Source organism: Phasianus colchicus, chromosome 7 (assembly GCF_987193195.1).
Source record: "Phasianus colchicus chromosome 7, bPhaCol1.hap1.1, whole genome shotgun sequence".
NCBI lineage: Eukaryota > Metazoa > Chordata > Aves > Galliformes > Phasianidae > Phasianus > Phasianus colchicus.
In genome coordinates, this window is record NC_143442.1 from 10,971,731 (window position 1) to 10,991,854 (window position 20,124).

At 44.9% G+C, this 20,124-nt stretch overlaps 1 protein-coding gene and 1 non-coding gene across 14 annotated transcripts in view; one reads left to right on the forward strand and one right to left on the reverse strand.

Annotated features, from left to right (window-relative positions):
* The window catches only part of CLASP1 (cytoplasmic linker associated protein 1), a 154,591-nt gene that overhangs the window by 30,601 nt on the left and 103,866 nt on the right, over positions 1-20,124 (forward strand). For all 13 annotated transcript variants that reach the window (XM_090143682.1, XM_090143678.1, XM_090143676.1 and 10 more), the window contains exons 3-8: positions 3,347-3,425; positions 3,575-3,678; positions 4,189-4,280; positions 4,369-4,444; positions 7,477-7,574; positions 8,335-8,402. In XM_090143682.1, the coding sequence (XP_089999808.1) occupies positions 3,347-3,425; positions 3,575-3,678; positions 4,189-4,280; positions 4,369-4,444; positions 7,477-7,574; positions 8,335-8,402 (517 nt within the window). The remainder of the gene's footprint in view (positions 1-3,346; positions 3,426-3,574; positions 3,679-4,188; positions 4,281-4,368; positions 4,445-7,476; positions 7,575-8,334; positions 8,403-20,124) is intronic.
* On the reverse strand, positions 2,606-2,723 carry LOC116227491 (U4atac minor spliceosomal RNA). Its single transcript, XR_004166575.1, has one exon. It is a non-coding gene; the product is annotated as a U4atac minor spliceosomal RNA (small nuclear RNA).

The window sequence follows — 20,124 nt, forward strand, 5'->3', positions numbered from 1 at the left end:
TGCTTCAGCTGCAGGAATGGGTGTGCCTTACCAGCATCAGCCCATCTGTGTGTCTCAACTGGACCCTGACCCAGATATTGCCAGGCTGCAGGCGTGGGGGAGAGTGCTGTAGTGGTAGACTTCCAGCAGGGCTGCAGTAAGGCAATCTTAACTCCTTCCAGGTACCTTCTGTTGAATAGCTGCCCTGTGGTGATGATCATCACCCACTTCAGACTTGGCATATCAGGTGTATAGGATGGTGTGGAATATTGCCTGTATGTAGCTGGATTTTCTAGATAGCTTGTTAGAAAAGCTGTAAGTACATAACTGAATTGCAATGCAAGTGTGTAGTGCTGAGTGAATGTGTTCTGCTCCAGAGCTGTTCTGCAGGCACCTGCTGCTCTGGTGCCCTGGTGAGAAGTCTGCCTCTGCCTGTGGGTGGCTGGCTCAGCCCCCAACAGCTGGGGGCAGGTAGCCTGCTTGAGAAACCCCTTTTGGGTTTCTGACTGCATGCTGTACGCCAGAGTGGCCCAGGGGTGTGCCCTAATGTAGATGCAGTATGCTTTGCTATTCTGTCATATAACTGAGTATCTGGTGGAAGCAACGAAAAGGCTGTCTGTTTGCAGTCTGAGGGAGGAAAACAGATGTTCTATTCTTGTGTGGGAGCTCAGTGGAGCAACGCTTCAGCTGTTGCTCCAAATCTCACCAGTGACAGCCAGAAAAGCAAAGGGACAGACTCAGGGGTCAGTGGGAGTTGAAGAGAGGGAAAGCATTCAGAAGCAGAAGAATGCTGATTTCCTGTGTGTTTGTGGCTGTGGTGTCTGGATCTGGAGCATGTAGAAAGCATTGTCATCAGTTAACACTACTTTTTGAATGAGTTTTTATTTTGATGGCCGTTTTCTAGACCAGATATTTCAAATTCTTGGAAGATATCTACTTGCCAGATGCTAAAGTTGTAATGATTGTGCCTGAGCTGATGAAAAACTGTGCTGAGAGCTGGAATAGACCTGCATGGGTTACAGACTGGTTGGAGCTCTGTGCTGGTCGAATGCTGAGCCAGGAGCTGTGCCTGCTTGCTCCCACCTTTTCCTCCATCTCCACTGCCCAGAAGAATACTTAGTGCTTTTTCTCTTGGCAGTTGGAATGCTGCGATGCTAGCAGCACTCTCCAGCAGCCTTCAGCAACAAAAAGTGACTCTGGCAGAAACCAAGGGGGAATTCCAGGCAGGGTTTTGTAATAATCAAAGGTGGAATTTACCAGAATTTAGGCCATTGTCCTTTCGTTATTACAGGCTTCCTTTGTGGTTGACTGATGGGTGTTTCAGCTCATCTCTGGGAAGACCTCACACCTGCTGGCAGGGACCCTGCTGTGCAGCCTGCTCAAGCTGGCAGAAAGACTTCAGGGTGCTAAAGGAGCAGCTTCACAGGAGTAAGGCTCCTGCTGAAGTGATGCCTTCCTCTGTGGATTACGTTTCCTCTTGCTTGCTGTGGCTCCTTTCTGTACCTTACATCCATCTCTTGGGTTATTGCCTATGCAGTTTTTCTTTTTGCAGTTAGCAAAGTGTCTCGAGTGCTTCCTTTCTCAATGGAGCTTGCTGCTGTGGGATGGTTAGGGTGTTACAGGTTTATGGCAGTGTCTGGAGAGATGTGTGTAGATCCTGCGCAGGCGTTCTGCTGGCGGGGCTGGGAATTGCTGGGGAAGCTTCAGTTCTTAGGGTCTTTCCAGAGCTTTGCAAAACTAATGGCTGCCAAAAATGCTACTGCATGCTTACAATAAGTGCTCTTCCCAAACAAGGCAAGAAAAACCGTTACTGGCTGTGATCTGCAAGGGACATTAACACCTGGTACATGCCCTCTGCCTTGTTCATTCTGGTCTGTGGGTGCCTCACAGCAGCACCCGCTCAGCCCCCCAGCAGACCCCTGGCTGCTTCTCTACTGGGCTGCCTTGTTCTTCCAGGTGCTAGCCAACCCCTCACAAGCACTTTGCTGCCATCCACTGCGTGCTCAGCATTTTCTGTTCCTGTACGTGTTGCAGATGGAGTTGGGGTCAGCACTTCTATGCTAGGAGCTTTGAGCTGCTACGGCTATTGTGGTTCTGTGTGATGCTTCGTGCTGCCTTCAGCACCTGAGATGTGCCTTATCTGCAGATCTGCAGCTCGTGCTCCATCTGTCACAGGTGCGATGTCAGTGCTTGCAGGGCCAGCTGCATTTTCCTGGCTGAGGACCTGGCTGTGTAATGCTCAGCTGGCAGCAGTTGTGCACGGGGTAGCGGCAGTGTTTGTGACCGAGACAGTGTTGGGAAGAGCCACTGGTAGCACGCGTGCACTTTTCTCACTGAATGTCCCACAGCGCTGACTTCGTGCTCTGTGTGTCCTTAAATTGCTTTGAGAGCCCCAAAGCTCTCGCGTGCAGCCTGTTTGTCTCCCACCAGCTCACAGCCGGCTGCTGCGCGACCTTTTTCCTACCGCCCCCAGCGCTGACATCACCTGCAGCGGTGGGGGCGGGGCGCAGCTCAGGACAAAGGGCCGCAGCCCATGAAGGAACGTGGCGGCCGCCGTGCACGCGCACGGCCGGTCAGCCCGCGAGCAGCCGTGTGAGAAACGCGCCGGGCTCACGCGCCGGTGCGAGGTTCCAAAAATTGCGCCGCGCGCGCACGCGGGCGCTACGTGTGTTGCTCAGGCGTTAGCAGTGCCGCTCTCACCACGCGTTCATCGAGCGGCCGCGCAACCCCAAGATAAGGACGGTTGGCGGCGGCTGTCGCCCGCCCGCCCTAAGCCTGAGCCGAGCGCCCCGCGGGTCAGGGTGAGGGGACGCGCGCTCTCGGCGCTGCTCGCGCGCCCCGCCGGCTCGGGGACGCGCTCCGCGGGTCGTAGGTCCGCCGGGCCGCGCTTATTCCCCCCTCGCGGCCCCGGTTGAAGGCGTTCTGTCGGCCGGAGGGGCGCTACCCAGCGTGCTCCGCGCCGTCCGCCGGGCGATTTGCATAGGGGGCAGGGCCGCGCGGCAGGAGTGCGGCGGAGAGCGCCCCCTGCCGGCAGCACCCGGCCTCGCCTCAGCGAAGTCGCGCCGCCTGAACCGCCCTCCTCAGATCCTGGTTACCTCCTCAAAGCTGCGTTTAATTTCTGCAGGCGAATGGTGAGACGGATGTCAGTGCACGCCGTTTCCCGATTACAAATGTAATAGCAATTAATTGTGTTTGTTCCCACATGCTATGGTCTCTATGCATACAGCACACGTGCACCCCGTGTACAGCAATGTGGGTTTTGCACCACAGCTCGGTGCTCTCCAGGCTCCTGGAAGCCCCGTGGAGCGAGCCCACGGGGTCTGCTGCCCGCCTGGCCCTCATGCTGACACCTGTCCTCTGCTTCCAGGTGGTGCTGCTGGGGATCGACATCATCTCCGCACTGGTGTCCCGCCTGCAGGACCGCTTCAAGGCTCAGATCGGCACAGGTAAGGGCTGGGTGTAATGCTGCCTCTCCCCTCCGTCCCACCCGTGGCACAGCTTGTGATGTCTCACCCTCCTCTGAGGGGCGGAGGGGCTGTGCAGCTGTGGTGGTTTCCTTCTGAAAGATTTGGATGCTGCTGTTCTCTTACTGCAGTGCTGCCCAGCTTGCTGGATAGGCTGGGGGACTCCAAGGACTCTGTGCGGGAGCAGGATCAGTCCTTGCTGCTGAAAATCATGGAACAGGCTGCTAATCCTCAGGTATGCTTCACAGCCCTTTGTGGTGTGTGAGAGAGGAGCTCTTGAGTATTTCTGTTGTTGATATCCTGGTACTCTGTATAGATGTTAACTTTTCCTCACTTTCTCTTCTATCAGAAAGCGTTCTCCTATGGCCATCTCTAATCTCCCTATGCTTCTGTTATGAATGGTTCCTGTTATGTGATAATGCTATTGGATGGCTGGGTGGTCAGGGTCTGCATGGGAGTGTGTGAATGTTGCTTGGATTTATCAAGGGGCAGTCAGTGTAATTGTTCTGGGTGCTGGAAAGGCACTCGCTTTGTATAGTGCATGTTATTTTAGTTTGTGGCAAGTTAGTATGAATTCAGCAAAGAATAGTCATACTTAAAAATGTTTCACTGCTTGTTGTCTTTTTCTGCTTGGATGGATGTAAAGTTTGTCATACAAAAATGTTACAGTGCACGTCTGCTGAAAGAATGAATCTCTCTTGCCTGGCCTCCTGTTTTGTCTCACTTTCTTTTCTGTCTCCCACAGTACGTGTGGGATAGGATGTTAGGAGGATTCAAACACAAGAATTTCCGGACAAGAGAAGGGATCTGTCTCTGCCTTATTGCAACACTCAATGCGTAAGTCAGAACCTCCTGCAGCGCTAAGTTACGCTTGCAAACTTGCTCTGTGGTTCACACCAATCCCCTTTTTGTTCTTCATTCCCAGATCTGGAGCTCAGAGTTTAACTCTGAGTAAGATAGTGCCGCATATATGTAACTTACTTGGAGATCCAAACAGCCAGGTAAGCTTTTGCTGTGAGTTGCTTCTGAAAGTAGCATGGAGTGCCATTGTCAGTAGGTGGGGCTCTGTGTTCTGGCTGATAAATTAGCTGAAAAATGTGCTGCTGTTGGTGAATGATGTTTATGAAAAGCTCTTGGTTGATTTTGTGTGGGTCAGAGTTGAAGTATGCCTACAGTAGCGTCAGAAGTTCAACAGAACAGCATCAATCTGCCGATGATATGGAACAGAACAAAAAATCTTTGTGGGAAGAGAGCTGCTCCTGTACCTTACAGCTGAGTGCATGGGAAGCTGCAGGCATCCCTTCAGGTTCAGTGAAGCATCTGTACCTTCAGATAAGAACCAGTTTGGGCAGGGAGGGCAAATGGGACCAGACTGACAGCCAGACCACATCCACTGCCAGAGCTTGTATGGGGAGATTCTGAACGAGGGGCAGAGAGAAGATAAGTTGTATTGGAAATTATTATCAGCAGTGCATACTGCAAGAAGTATCTGTTGCTTCTTGGTGCTTTCTATCCTGCTTTGGGAGATGAAATTGGAAGATACCAGCTTTGTTAACAGTTTCAACATTCTAAGTTGGGGTTGTCCCAGATCTGTTGCATAGGAGAGAGCTCTCTTGCCAAGGAGAGCTTGTAACCTAATCTGAATTTGGAAGTGAGCGAGGCTAGTGAGAGGAGAAGGGGATGAGGAAGCAGAGTTCAGATTAATGTTAGGTAGTACAGGTACCTGCAGGTTCTGAATATTTCAAATCTCCGTTCAACATGGGTAGTGCTCATGATCCAGGTTTAGAGTGGGAATGTATCTGGAGAGAAGTGTGAGGTGGGCAACTAGGGAATGGGTTTGTACTGGCTCTGGAGCCTCCCCTTGCTAAAGGGGAGGGCCAAGTGGGAAGCAGCTTCTCCTGCTTTTGCCAACACAGGGAGGATAAGCTGGTTCCTCCATGAAGGCTTCTAAGGAAGTGGAAGATTCAGGGTCCTCCCTGTTCCTGAGCTGTGGCTGAGCAAGCTGTTACTCTGTGGGGATGCTGGGTTCAGGATGCTGAGTTGTTGCTGCACAGAGACATTGTGGTCCTGGCATCAGTGAGCTTGTTGCTGAAACCAGAAAGCTGGTGAGGGGACTGAAATGTGTTCCCTCACTGCTACCTTTTATGTGCCTGGCACAGCCCAATCTCAGCTCCCAGAACGAAGTGGGAAATGAGGCTGATTTTAATGACTCATCTCTTGGGGACCTGCTCCACCTCATCTGCACAAAGTTCATACCTGAACTGTTGAACACCAGTCTGTCAGCAGCAGCGTGCCTTCTGAGCTCTGGGACATCTGGGCCATTTGCTGGGTCAGTGCTGCCCTCTCTTGGTGAAACATGATGGAGAAACAAAGGTCCCCATCAAGTGTGGCATTTTCCCCTTTTGTTGTGGGTATCAGAAGCTGAGTTCTTATTGCCCTTTCAGCTTCACAAAGCCTTACGAGCCTTCCAGGTTTTCCCTGCTAGGCAGCCTGTGGCCTGCTGTGTTTGGGGCTGTTGCTGCTGTGTTGGGTAGTCGTAGCCCCTGGCTGCTGTGGCTGGTGTGTTGCCTTGCAGCCCATGGTGATTGATTCATTGCAGATATGTGCAGTGTAGTCACTGCTGAGGAGCAGTGTGTCCTCCCTCTGACCAGCTGCAGCATGCCTTCATTTCTGTGGAGAAACAGTCTGCGTGTGCTGGCCTCCCTAGTTCCTCCTGTCAGTGATGAAAGCTGCCCTGTTGGCACCTGGAAGGCTGTATGCTGTGCTGCAGCGCTGGACTGTGGGGCTGAGGGGCAGAGAGGCAATACTAGCAGACGAGGGCTGAAGCACATGAAGGTGGCAGTTCAGAACATTCTGGATGGAAATGGTGTAGTGTGGGGGAGAACAGGGTGAAAGTAGAGTCTTAGTAATTTTTCCCTAGGAAGTAGGGTGTGCCTGTCTGTCCTTCATTGCCACACAAAGCTAATTTTAGTTTGGCCCCACAGAAATGCCTTGTATCTATCCCTGATGCGATCAGGCCCAGTGCTGTTGTGCTACCATGCTTTCTTTCATTTGCTTTGCAGCTCTGCTCCAGCACTGGTGGTTTCAGTGTACTCAGCCACCAGCCTTAGCTTTGGGAACCCCCTTTGTTGAGTGAGGGTGTGTGGAGGGGAAAGTTAATGTTGGAAGCAAGCAGAAGTGCAGGGCTTGCTGGTATTCCAGCAGACAGAGCAGATAGCTTACCTGTCTGCCCCCCAGAGGGAGGATGGTTGGTATGTAAATGTGTCACTGCGTTGGGATTTCCAGCAGTCAGTTTTGCAAATCAGCTTGGAAAATATGTGAAATCACATTTGTTCATACACCTTTGCTCCTGGTGCTAGTGAGATACCTAGCGTTGCAGCTAAAGCCTGGGGCACTCAAAAGTAAGCAACCAGCCATTAGTGATACAGCTCTTTTGTTGTGATACAGTGAGTTTGATTAATGATCAGATAAAGACTGGTCAGAGAGTTGGGAATTTTTAGTGCTTGTCCTATGTGGTTGGGGTTTTTTTTCTTCTTTGACTGTTGTCTGGGCTTCAGTGCAAGTATGTGACTAAGGACTAGGAGTACAGTAAGACTACAAGGGTTGTTGTGCCTTTATTCTTCTGTCGCATGTATTTCTATGCATTGTTTTTCTTGTGCTAGGTAATGTCATCTGGGTTAGAATGAGCTTTACTGCAGGCATACTTTGGGCAGTTTTGATTGGGAAATTGCTTTGTTTGTAGCAGGCCAGCTGAGTACTGAGCCTGAGTCAGTTGTCCACGTGGTGACTCGGGTGACTGATTACCCCTTTGATATACATTTATCATCAGTGCGGAAGTTTGGGTAAAGCTAGACCTACTGATCCTGCTAATATCTGAAATGAAGGAATGGAGGCTCTTGTGAATGCTGTGGTTGTGCATATAGTGGCAACTGTTGTTGCTGAGAAATACACAAATTTCTTTCTCCAAGGTAGGGCAGGGATGTATTTCTATGAACTGCATGGATGATTGACTTCTCTCACATCTCTCTTTCAGGTTCGAGATGCAGCAATAAACAGCCTTGTGGAAATTTACAGACATGTTGGTGAACGTGTAAGGGCTGATCTCAGCAAAAAAGGATTACCCCAATCTCGGTATGTTGAGAATGTCCCTATATTTTAACTATTTGGGTTTTTTTTTAATTTCCTTTCCAAGGCTTCATATGCTGCATGGTTGAACCTTTTCCCGGGGTCAGTTTTTCTTCCATCCTACATGCAGTTAGTCTCTAAAATGCAGGACAGAACATAATTAGACCTGAGGATGAGACTTCCATAGATGACAGACTGTGCACAGGGGGAGCAAGGGGAGAGGTTGTTTCAGAGGCGGGGTGCACACAGATGGAAGGAATGCTGCTGTCTCTTGTTTTCCAGTGGAAACATCTGCTGTAGCGTGGCCTCGAGGAGTATGATCTCTAGGAAAGAGTAATGAGATGCTGCAAAGATCTTATGCTCCACTGGGCCTGTGACATGCTTAGGAAAGAAATGTCAGGGCCAAACAAGAGTGTTGTGCAAAGTTTGCATTTTTGTCTATTTTTTCTGCAGATTGTTAAAAATAGGCAAAGCAATCATGAACTGGAAATGTATTTACAATGAGATCTGCCACATCTTCAGTAGTGTTGTAGTTCCAGTCATATTTCTTTCATCTCTGTAGTATCCCTCTTCTGTTTTTATCAGTTATTGCATGTTGTGATTTTTTTTAATTTTGCAGTAACTCCCCTCCCCCTCGATGTTTCTGATAGTGTTCTCAATGACCTGAGTTGAAGCAAAATTTGTCCTGTAACATCTTAAATTAGAAGGTTCCTAAAGATTAAATTCATTTATTGATTGTGGATTTATTTCTTTAACTTACAAACAGATTGAATGTAATTTTCACAAAATTTGATGAGGTCCAAAAATCTGGAAACATGATCCAGAGCTCAAGTGGTGAGTAAAAGTACCTGTATTCTTTTTGGTATCTTCAGTAGTTTTCAATTGGTGAGATATTCAAATAGATGCAAAACCAGTATTCTGCTAAGAGAAACAAGTATGAATAACTCAGAAATGTCCGCATCACTTTTGCAGAAAACAAAATTGATGTTTAGTTGGTCAGTTCTGCATTCCTAGCAGTACTAAGAAGAATTCTGAGAACAGAAGGTGTTGCTAACTGTCTTCTTTTTCCTTGACTGTCATTAGGGAAATGGAACTTCTGTTTTCAAGTCTCTGTGCATGTTTCTTTAAATTGTCAATAAGGTAACAAGTAACAGAAGCAGCCTTTTCAGTTTTAATAGTTTACAAAGCACAGAGTGTACATATGAACATCAAACACTACTATGTTGCTTGGGAATTGTATTTTGCAGTTTCTAAGTTCATTTACTTTGTATGTGTATGATTGGTAATGGGTCAAAGCTCTCAACAGAGGTTTATTCTGTTTTCTTGTCTGAGACCAGGATTTTGCTTGCTTTTATACAAGAGTCTGTTGCTGCTTTTCATGTACTGCTTACTTTTGGAAATGTTTTTGAGTGAATTTCTGGTTCAAAGAAGGGAATTCATCATTCTGCCAAGAGCAGAGATGAAAAACATGAGTTCAGTGCTGCAGGTGCCTCTCAGATTTGTGCCCTCTGCAAAGCTGAGAGCAGGGAAAATGATGTCTCCATTCTTTTCCACAGCTGTCTTAAAAGCCAAGAGAGCAGAGGTCTTTGCTCTTCTACAGTGGCGGGGTGGGGGGGGGAAGAATGTGCATTTTCACTTCCAAGGTGCCCTTCTTCTTGCCATACTCATTTTTAAAGTACAATAGACTTAATTCCTGCAGGAAATAATAAAATAGATTTATTTGATAATTAAGTAATATTTTGGGTTATTCTAAAATGTTGTGTGATGTTACCTTCTGCATCTGGGAATGATGAAAACCTATTGCAGGTTCCTCTGTGATGGAATGGGATAAAAACATTTCTGTGATTTTGTAGAAAGTAGGAAAGTAGTCTGTGTAGGTAGGTGATGCTTATGGTTTATGGTATGCTCATCTGAGTACAGTTGAGAAGCAAATGTCCTTGTAAAAGGAGGGTGCAAATATCTAATTGTTAACAAGCATCTTAATATGTACAACACATAGATGTTCTTCTGAGATCCTAGCTCAAACTGAAACAAGCATATGCTTGATCCAATTTCTCTGCTTTCCACTTGGGTAGGCTAAGGTAGAATTTCTGTGAACTTCATTTACTTTGTGGAATAGACTGGATTTTCAAAACAGAGGAAGTCACTTTGATGTACTGTACTATGTAGATTGCTGTTCTCTGGAGCTTGAGGAGATAGACTGCGTGCCTTGTGGTGAGACATGTTGCTGTGGTATCATTTTAAACAAATAATGTGCTGGGATGATGACTGAGGGTGGGATTTTTGTTGGGTTTATTCTCTGGAAGGAGGGAAAAGCTTTAGGAGTTGGTTGTGGCATTGGCTAAATTAAGTTTATGTGGGGTTTTTCTAACTCAAATGAAGGTGTTCTTTGTTGAAAATCATGTATGTCACAACTGATAAAAAGAATGTTAATAGATGTGTGTAAAAACTGAACTTCAACCAAGTGAGAGACTGAAGTTAATTGAGATTTGCAGTGCAAGTTTTAGCTGTGTAGCTATCAGTTATTATGCAGTTATAGTGCAGATGTGCATGATCCTGAGCAGTATCAGAGCCACTGCTTGCTAAATATTGGCTTCAGATGTGGTTCTGGTCCCCAGCCTGCTGACCATCCCAGCACACACTGTGGTGTGATTTGTAGGTGCAGGCACTGCTGAAGATGTCAAAAGAAGCAAGGAGGTTTGATAGGGATGATCCCTTATAGGCAGTTGATTCTTAGAGTGCCATCTCTCTAGGAAATAAGTAGAGGAGTGTGGAGTGCTTATAGGGTCAGAGCATGATGTAGGAATGGAAGAATCTCCCGTTGGTCTAACAGGATTTTTTTTTTTGGTCTTCTAAGAATGAAAAAAATCTGTAGTTGCGTGAGTTATTGAAGTAGTTCTCATTTGTGATATTAATAATGAGAACATTAGTTTTTAATACATATTTTTAATACGCATTTGAAGTAGAGCTCTGTTTTCCATAGTCCTGTAGGCAAATTCCTTGCTTCTTCCTTGTCTTCCAAGAGCAGCACAAGTATGGCATGCTTGCTCACATGTCTAACGTGTCCACAGCTCTGTCCAGCTTCCAGTTTAAATTGTTGAGATTGCTTCAGCTGGTGGACAAGGCTTACTTTCACTTTGTTAAGCTTATTATGACTTAAAGGCAAGCTAAGTTTGTAGAGTTTCATAAACCTCCTGCTGCTTTTGAACAAAGGTGACATTTTCAGTATCTGTCAGTCATTAGGGAAAATGGTAAATATTGCACAACCAAAAGATAAGCCTTTGTCAGGAAACAGCTTTGTCTTGTTAATCCTTTGTATCTGGCAGAGTACAGTATTGATTATGGGTGCCTACCTGATGCCATTGCTGCCACTCCTTTTAGTTTGTAACCGTACCAGGCCTTGTCCATAGCAGCAGTGTGAGCACACTACCAGCATGTGATGGTTGATATTATACAGTGTGGAATGGATGAGTTCAGGAAATATGGTAAACTGGTGTTATGTCTGAAAAGCTCACGTAAGTGCCTCTCTGTAGCCAGATTGTGCAGTTTCTAGTCCACACAGGCTGCATGTCTCCCAGAGGTTTGGGAAGGCAGATGGGCAAATGTTTGTGCAGATTTCAGTTCCGTAAGCACCTGTCAGCACAATATGGCATTGCAGAAGATGCATCTGCTTGCTCTGATTTTCTGCCTTTGATGGCTCCCACATCTTAGGTGGGACAGGGGCTGGTGCTGCTGCCAGAGATCAGGCCATGGAACAGACCTGTCTGAAAATTAACACGTTTTTTCTCAGATTCCCCTCTTAGGATAAGGGCTTCATGGCAGTCAGGGTTTAGGTATGCCTCTGAGATGGTAAAACTAGCTGAAGTGGTGTCTGGACTTCCTGGATTACTAGCAAAGTGTCAGTCTGTGTGATCTTTTGAGTACGTGTGAAATCCCTACTTCTTGGGTAGAGAAGTCAGAGCAAGATGGAGTAAAGACAGTAGTGGTGACTGGTGATTGCCAGACCTGACTTCTTGCAGAGCTGGGCAGGTTGGGATGGCAAGAATTGTTTCTGAAGTGATGAAACATGTCACAATAAGTTGTCAGAGGAGAATTACAATTAAAACCATCTTCTAGCTCTGAGATTTGTTTGTGATAAGCTTTCTGGACTGCTCCCAGTGATGGGTGGGATGGGTGCTGGTGTTGCTGGTTAAAGATCTCTCTTAACTCATGCTTCCTGAAAGACAGATTACCAGGTGAACAAAAATTCATTCACCTTTACTAGTAAAGGTCCTTAAAAGAACAGGTCACATCCATATCCCATGTATGGGAATAATGAATAATTTCTAGTCAGAATGAGTTTTGTTACGCATAAAATATGAATTATTTTCAGACATTTATTTACCTTTCTATACCATGAACCATTAGTGCTGCTGCTTTGAGTTTATCTTGAATTATTTTGTTTTTTTTTTTTTTTGGCCAGATCTTGTTTTCACTGTTTGATAATATAGGAATCAAATGAGCAGTGGGATGGGGGAGGTTTGCACGGTGCGTGCAGTGTTTCATCAAGGCAGGAAGGCTTTGGTATGCTGAAGTATTGCTTGTTGCTAGGCTACCAGAGGACCTTTCTCTGTCTAGAATATGAAGTTAAAATCCATGTTGGTTTCTCGATGATTCTTAGTGCATCTCTGTTTTGTTATTTGGCATGTAATTAGTCAGCCTCTTGAAACAAAAATTACAGTTTTTCTTCCTTCAAGCTTTCAGCAGGCTAATTATTTTTTGTGTAACTGCTCTTGCTAATTATGTAGATGCCTTATTCCCCTGGGACAAATACGTTTTCAGCATGAAAGAGCCAATAATTGCCTGCTAGTCTGCTGCTGTCTTCGTGTGGCATTGCATGATGGTCTCTAATTGGCTGTGATATGGAGAGGTGCTGCTGGACATAAACAGTTCTACTTATTGCAAGAAATCCATGCAGCACATGTTTCTTCAACCTCATGTCTGGAAGGAGCTGAGCATAAAGCTTGCCATCTTTCTGTGGGTTTGAATTATCGTGAGTCTGACCAGGACTCTGGAAGAAGTTCCAGGACAGATTAGGAATGCAGAAAGAGATCTGCTGACAGATATAGACTGATAGGAAGTGACCCAAACCAAAGCTATAGCAACTAAAACGTTGTAGTGCATTTTTGTGCTCTTTTTCATTATGATATCATAATACAGGGCCTTAATGTAAAACTTCTTTTTTAATTTTATTTTTACGTAGGTGACATAATTTCTGCAAATCCTTTAGTGTGGTGGTGTGCCTCTATGCTGGTTTAGTCAGTCTGGAGGAAATTAAACTTCCTTGTTTACATGGAATTTTGACTCTGCTCAAAAGGTGGTAGTGGTCTTTGGCTGCATGCAGGGAACTCAAAGCAGATCTAAACCCAGATGTCTGGAGCAGAAATCTCTGCCCTGATATCCTTATGCAGAGTAAGGTGAGGGAAGGCTGCAGTTTTAGTAGTTGCCTGGTTTTGTGAGAGTTCTAAGAGTAATCAGATTTAAACAGTGTTGAAATAGCGAAGGTGTTTTCAACTGCCAGAAGTCTGTGAAGATGGAATACAGAGCTACTTCTGTATTTGAGGTATTGTTTAAGGTAAATAAGCTGTTTCAGTTTGTTCTGTTCTTTGGTTGATGATGAAGCTGACAGATTAGAGGCAATTAGCTGGAAATGAGTAATTCTGGATTTCCATGCTATGCTGATAGTAAAGCTGGATCACTGGATGCTGTTTTCCTGTTTATTATAAGGAGAAAACTAACCTACATATGTGGGATGTTGCCACGTGTCTGTGGGTGGGATATGATTTGTCAACATGCATCCCAGCACCAGAATTAGACTGGGAGGAGTGGCTACGATAACACAGGTTTAGATCTGACATTGTGCTGAAGCTTCATGCAGTTGTGCCTCACTGTGCAAATTAATTTTCTGTTATGAGTTCTCTTTGAATGTTGTTTTCACATTGAAATAGAAAGCAGTGTATAAAAAAGCAAGGAAATACTCCTTCACATGCACAGGGGTTGGGAAAGTGGTACTGTGATTTTTGGATCGGTACTATAAGCTCCTTGTGGAGGATAGAAATGGGCCAGACTGGCTCTTTCTTTTCTATTACACAACACTGTAAATAAGCATGTTACTGCCCTCTAGATTTTAAACCCTTACATTTAAAGTGGAGTGATGTGAGCCAACAGGCAGAGGAGGACGAGCAGTGCTCAGCTGAGTGCGGAGCAGGCTTTTATTTTGGAGGAGGGGTGGCAGTCTGCTCGGTCATAGGGAGAAATCGTTTGGGAGGTGGAGAGTTTGCTGGTGGGTAAGTTACAGAGATGTGCACTGCAGAGCTCAGAGCTCTTCCCAGCAGTTTGGGAGCACTGCAGATAATGACCACAGGCAAAGGTAAGTGCTAATGAATGTGCCATGGGGCTGGTGGGTGTATTTGTTAGCCTCTCAACATTCTCCTGTTAATTTTCTTTGTAATATTGTGAAGAGATTGAGGCAGCTCGCAGTAAAAGTGAGACTTCAACAAATAGCCTGCAAGCATCTGTAGCATCGTGTTCAGGGTAAGCTGCTATAAAATATGATAAATGATTGATCACTTATGATCATATGATTGACAAGGGTAAAGGGAAAGCATGTGTTCATAAGGACACAGAACACATTGGGGTGAAGGGGAGCTGTTTTCAGACTGCTTTGTGATGTTTTTGAGCTGTTGCTAAGGCATTTTTATTGTTGCTTTTTGCAATTATCAGTTGGGAAGTTCATTTAATTTGCAGCTCCTTCTGAGGTAACGCTGAATTGTAGTGCTAATATTGTGCTGAACTGAGATACCACCATCTTTCTGTGGTTTTGTTTTAGCCACATTTCTGTGACAGGCTGGCTGTGGAAGTCAGAGAGGCAGGAGGGAACGGGGAAATGGAAAGGCTCTGGAATGGGATGGAGCTCTGGATATAAGACACTTGTGACAAATTAATTTATAGAGTGAAAATATGTATTGCATTTATTTTTGGTATATCAGAAACCCGTGCCTCTTCTCTTTCCTTTGAGAGGAGGTGCTTTCTATTAACCATGTTTGCAAAACCTGTATCTTTTTTCTTCCTTTTTCTCCATTCAGTGTTCTGGTGTCCTGTTGAAATGCCTATTGCACTGTGGATTCAGCAGATGAAATTTAGGAAGTTCGAGAGGGCCAGTACCTGAATTGCATGGGTGCTGGGTGTTGATATTTACCTTCTCAACTATTGTCACTACAATCCAGTGTCAATAACAAAAATTAGGATGAATTACCAAAGCTACCATACTTTTCCCATGGAAACTGCAGTAATATCTGATAGAGCTGTGGAGATGGTTACATTGCTGTGTTCCCTAATATGGACTTTTGTCTCAATTTTTTCATATGTGTCATAGTTCCTGAAGTTTGCTGCTATTGCCTCTACAGTCTCTGAGCCAGTGTGCTCGTATCTTCTGTGCTGCTTTGCCTGCACCCCTAACACTTCTGCTAGAGAATTAGGGGTTAAGGCTGGAGCAGTATCAACTCCAGTGACGCTTTCATATAAAAGGACTGACTACATCTTGTGATCCTGATCTGTTAGCTTTGACATTTATTACATAAGGGGGTAAATTTGTCAATGGGATGACACACGCGTGTGCACACATCACTTTGAGTGTAGCACTGATGTAAGCCAGGCTTTCAGTTCTCAATGATTCTCAAAGAGGCAGGAGTACAAATTACTCACATATCCTAAAAGAAGGTTGGCATCGGAATTGAAGCTGGTTGGACTTGTGTTTATGTGTTTTACATACTTTGGCTTCAGTGCTTGTTGGGAAAACACAGGAAAGTATTTCACTGAGCAAAATGATGGTATCACATCCTCTCTGCTGCCAGGGTAAGGATTACAAAAGTGTTTGTGATACAGATAACTTTGCATGATGTCCATGAATAGTTTAGCCTCCTCAAAAAGCAGCTTTTGGAAACAGGATTGTTGCTCTGTTCTCTTTTTTTTTTTTTTTCCTTTTTCCTTTCATGATTCTGCAGCTCAGCCTGAATATTGGGTGCTTAAAAGTAGTCTCCTGATAGTTCTTGTAAGCTGATGTGCTGAGCTGTTTTTATATAGAATCACTGTTCCAGTTAGAATTAAACTGCTGTCCTTAATCAGCAGCCTCAGCAGTGGCCGTAAGCTGCTTGGGGGGAGATAAATTTCTTGTATCTCTTGTGTGTAGCTTCAAATTCTTGTGTGACAGCTCATTCATTTGATGAGATCTGTTTTTGGGTTAAGCATGTAACAAGTTAACTGAGATTGGCTGCTGCAGCCATCAGCTTCTGAAGAGGACAGCTTTCATCCCAAAGTAACTGGTGAACCTACAGGATAGGATTTTAATAAAAGAGCATGAGACATGGGTCCCTGCATGATGAAGAGCATCCTTGCACTTGTGGATGAACATGGTGTTTATAATGTACCCTCTGCAGCTGCTGTTTCCGTAAGCTTGAGATTTTAATCATTTATTCCAGTATCTAGACTAAAGAGCACATGCTTGTTTATTAAAGATCTTTAAAGAATGCTTTTGCAAGCCTAAGGGTAGCCTTAAATCTTGTCATTTTGCATATTCAAATAATTGATCTTATCTTAGACTAGATTGATTATGTTTTCAAGTGCCTTTCTGAGACATAGACATACTAATACAGATAGTGTATCTGTCTGGTTTTAACATACAGCTGTAGAGCAAGTCACTGCAGTTACAGCCCTGTAAGTCAGGGCACGAAGAGGCCATTTTCTCTAAACACAGGCATTGGTTTGTTACTCCAGTATGAAGTACAGTTAACACGTTGTCTGTACTTGGCCCTGTTCTAGCATTACATTATGTTCCTCCTTCATTATGTTTGCTGTTCAGATATAGTGATGTGAAATAGAGCACAACCCAACTGTAATAAGTGAGCGTCCTATTTTTGTAGCCTAGCATTAAGACAGCAAATACTGTGTAATGACTGGGTTTCTTTTGCCCTCTGAGGGAATTAATTCTGCCTTGCTGCTCTGACAAAGGAATCCTTTTGTTGTGTTGTGCAAAGCAGTTTGAATGTCTTTCTTAATTCCTCTGAAGCCCAAGACCACGGACAGCCCTGAATAATCTGCATTTGGTTTACATGCACATGCAGCCTGCAGGGAGCTCACTGCAGCCAAGGCCCTGAGAAAGAATGCTGATGACTCTTTCATTGCACTTGGCCTTCAGAGTGAAGCCAGGTGAACGTCAGTGCACACAATACACTGTAGAAGAAGAGGTAAACTTTTTCATTCACTATGAATGTCACCTGAGTGGCAAAGACTATAGTGGTTGGATTTCCAGCCCAGCTCCCTTTCCTCACCTGCTTTCTTCAGAGCCCTGGCCCACCTTTCTTCAGAGCTGCAATGAACACCAGTGGGTGCTCACAAGGAGGTGCCTGGTATAGGTGCAGGTACTAGTGCTCATGTCCAACAAATATGAAACATCCTGGGATTTCTCTGGAGGCCAGGCTGAATGGTGATTTGACAGCATTGAGCATTTATGTGCAGACGTGGGAAAGACAAATTCACACTTTTTTCTTTACTCCAGATCTGCTCTTTGATGTTAATGGAGCTGACTGAGGATTTTAGTGGGAAATGAACAGGGTGCTTTGTAAAATGCTACTTGACTGTGTTGTAATAGACTTGTGTGGTAGGCATGATTGTATCAGGTCTTTGGGAGGGGAGAGTCGCACTTGCGTATATGAAATGGTGTTGACACTACATTTCCTAATGTTTCCTTTCTGCAGCTATCCCACTTAATGAGATTGGACTCCGTGGCTGTGATGAGGGGGGAGGAAAGGTGCATTCATCTTCTCAAGGAATGATGCACGCCTTCCATATCCATCTCTCCTGAGTAATAGGTTTCCAATCTAGTGGGGCTCTGGCTCATAGAGACCTGACAGTTCTAATTAGGAGCACTTTGTGAAGAATGGATCTGACTTTGTTTTAGATTATTTGATTTCTTCCACTACCCTCCTTCTCCACCCTCTGCTCCCCCCTCCCCCAAAATATTGCTTGTGAATGTGAGAACAGGGCAGTCCAGGAGCCAGAGCTGCAGAGGCAGTGGCTGGGGATGCATCTCTTCCTCTGTAGCTGTGCCAGTGCATTTCAGCTCTGATTTACAGTCCTGCTGTTTGAGCTCTGGGCTGGGCTGAGCTGAGTCTGCAGAGATTTCTTATCACACGCAGCTTTTATGATGTGGAGAGACAATCACGCTCTTCTTCACATGAGACCTAAATAAGACCTGATCCTGAACTTCCACAGGCAAAATGTTCATGCACCAGCTCCCTGAAACTTATTCTCTAGCCCGCCAACCCCTTAAGCTTCATACTCATCTGGTGCTTTCCTCAAATGTCTGGTTTTTGTAATATGCTGCATTCTAGGCATTTTCCAAGAATCTAAGTTCTTGCTTATGCACATGAACAGTGTGCTCCTTGCTTGCTGTTCCTCTCCATGTTGTTTCCTGACACCTGTTTATTATTATGAGTTCTAAAGCAGTTTTTTCCCTGTTTTTGTCCAAGTCGTTCCTTCTTCGTAGCAAGGTGGTATAAGCAGCCCTGCATGTGCTGTTGCCTGACCGTGTGGGAGATCTGGTAGGATCCTGGGCTCTGGGGGAGTTCTGTGACTGAGCTGTGCTAGATGTTGCAGAGCAGTTAAAGATAAACATGAAGCCTTCCTTTTATCCAGCTGGTCTGCTTTAAAAATAAAGTTTCGAAACTTAGGATTTTGTTTGAAACTCTTGGTGGGGAAAAGGTCCATGGGGAACAGCTGTTTAGCATGAGCAGGCATGGTGCGCCATCAGCTGCAGTGGGAAATTCCCTGTGGGCCTCCGGAGTGTAGGAGGAAAACAGTTTGGTTCTTTCTGCTAGCTTCCATCCCAGAAGACTGCAGCACAGAGCCATTTAAAGCAGCACCTTACCTTCCCTCGGAGGTGCTTCATACTGGCATATGGAGGTGGGCATTTACCTGAGCAGTGTCTGATAGTGCTCTGTGCAGCTGATGATCCCATCAGAAGGCAGGTGGTCTCTGTTCCCTTCCCTTGTTGGAAGATGAGAGAGTACAAATATCAATGCAAGGAGATTCTGGCTAGCATCTCTTAATTTTTGGGTTAGGATATTCATTTTCTGTACCTTTAATCCATATACCAGAGAACACTGAATTGAAAAGTAAGACCTCCAGCAAGAGATTTTAACTTGCTTTTATGCGAATTCTAGTCGCTTGTTTACCATTGGGACTGCCAGGACAGCTTTATGCTTACTTCCTCCATGAGCTGAAAATTTTTTGGTATGTGAATGGTCAGTCACTGTAACAGGTTGCCTTGGGAATCTCCCATCCTTGGAGACTTGTAAATCCTGGGCTGATGAGGCTCTGAGCAACCTGGTACAGCTCTGAGCCCTCCTTAAAGCGGGACGTTGAACTGCTTGACCTCTAGAGTTCCTTTTTGACCTGAATTCCTTTTTTTCATTCATTAGGAGACAGGAGTTATGTAAGATCTCCAAAATCATCAGCTGCTTTTGGCTAGGCACTTCCATAGCTGTTTGTGTTAGTAAGCTGCAGAGATTGCTGGTGTCACTTGATACAGCATGTTTGCCTGTTACTGAACACTGGTTTATCCAAAGTGATAACAGTGCTAAAGGCAGGAGAAAATGTGACCTCTGCCAACAGCACAGCCTGATGTCAGCATAAAACACCTACAAGTTGCAAGAGAGGCACCTCTTAAAGGCAGCGTGCATGGATGCTGTTTAACCTCTGGTAATTTGAAGTTAGAATAGAATTGATGAGAATATTCTAATTTTATTGATCTGTCATCACTATGACTGTCAAGATGTACATGAGTATTTCAATAAAGAATTAAGGTGCTGATTACTCTTTGATTTTAATGTGGAAACCCAGAAGTTGGGTATTTAGCATAGATATATTCCAGTTGTTTCAGAAGATTTGCTTGTTATGGATGAAGCTATGTTTCATTTCATTAAATCTTAGTATCATACTGAAAAATGCCCTTTTCAGCTCTTCTGAACCCTTATTTTCAATGGCAAGATATTTTGGTGGCTGAATTCTGCTGCAGTTTCCTGTGTAGGAAAAGTGAATCCTTTTTAACTCATTTTTGACAGTCTTCAGTCATGATGTTTACAAAAGAAACCAAAGTAATATTTGTTGTAATATGAACTGTGACCAAAAAAAAACCAAACATTCCCCAAACAAAGTAATCTTCAGTGGTTCTGTATGTGAATGGGAAGGGGTTTTCAGAGGTCAGGAGGGATTACTAGGATCCTGTTTTTTTAATATTAAAAATAATAACTGAACAAAAACTAACAGAACATGGGCTATCTGCCAGTGAACTTCCATTCCCTCCCTGTGTTCTGCCTTTTGGTGGAAACTTGATTGGTTTTATCTCCAATTTAAGTGGAGTTGTGTGGTAGTAGGGACCCACAACCAAGCTTTGCATGAGAAAGAAGGCAAAGCAAACAGCTTTGATGAGGCCACTTACTTAACTACTGACTTCTTATTA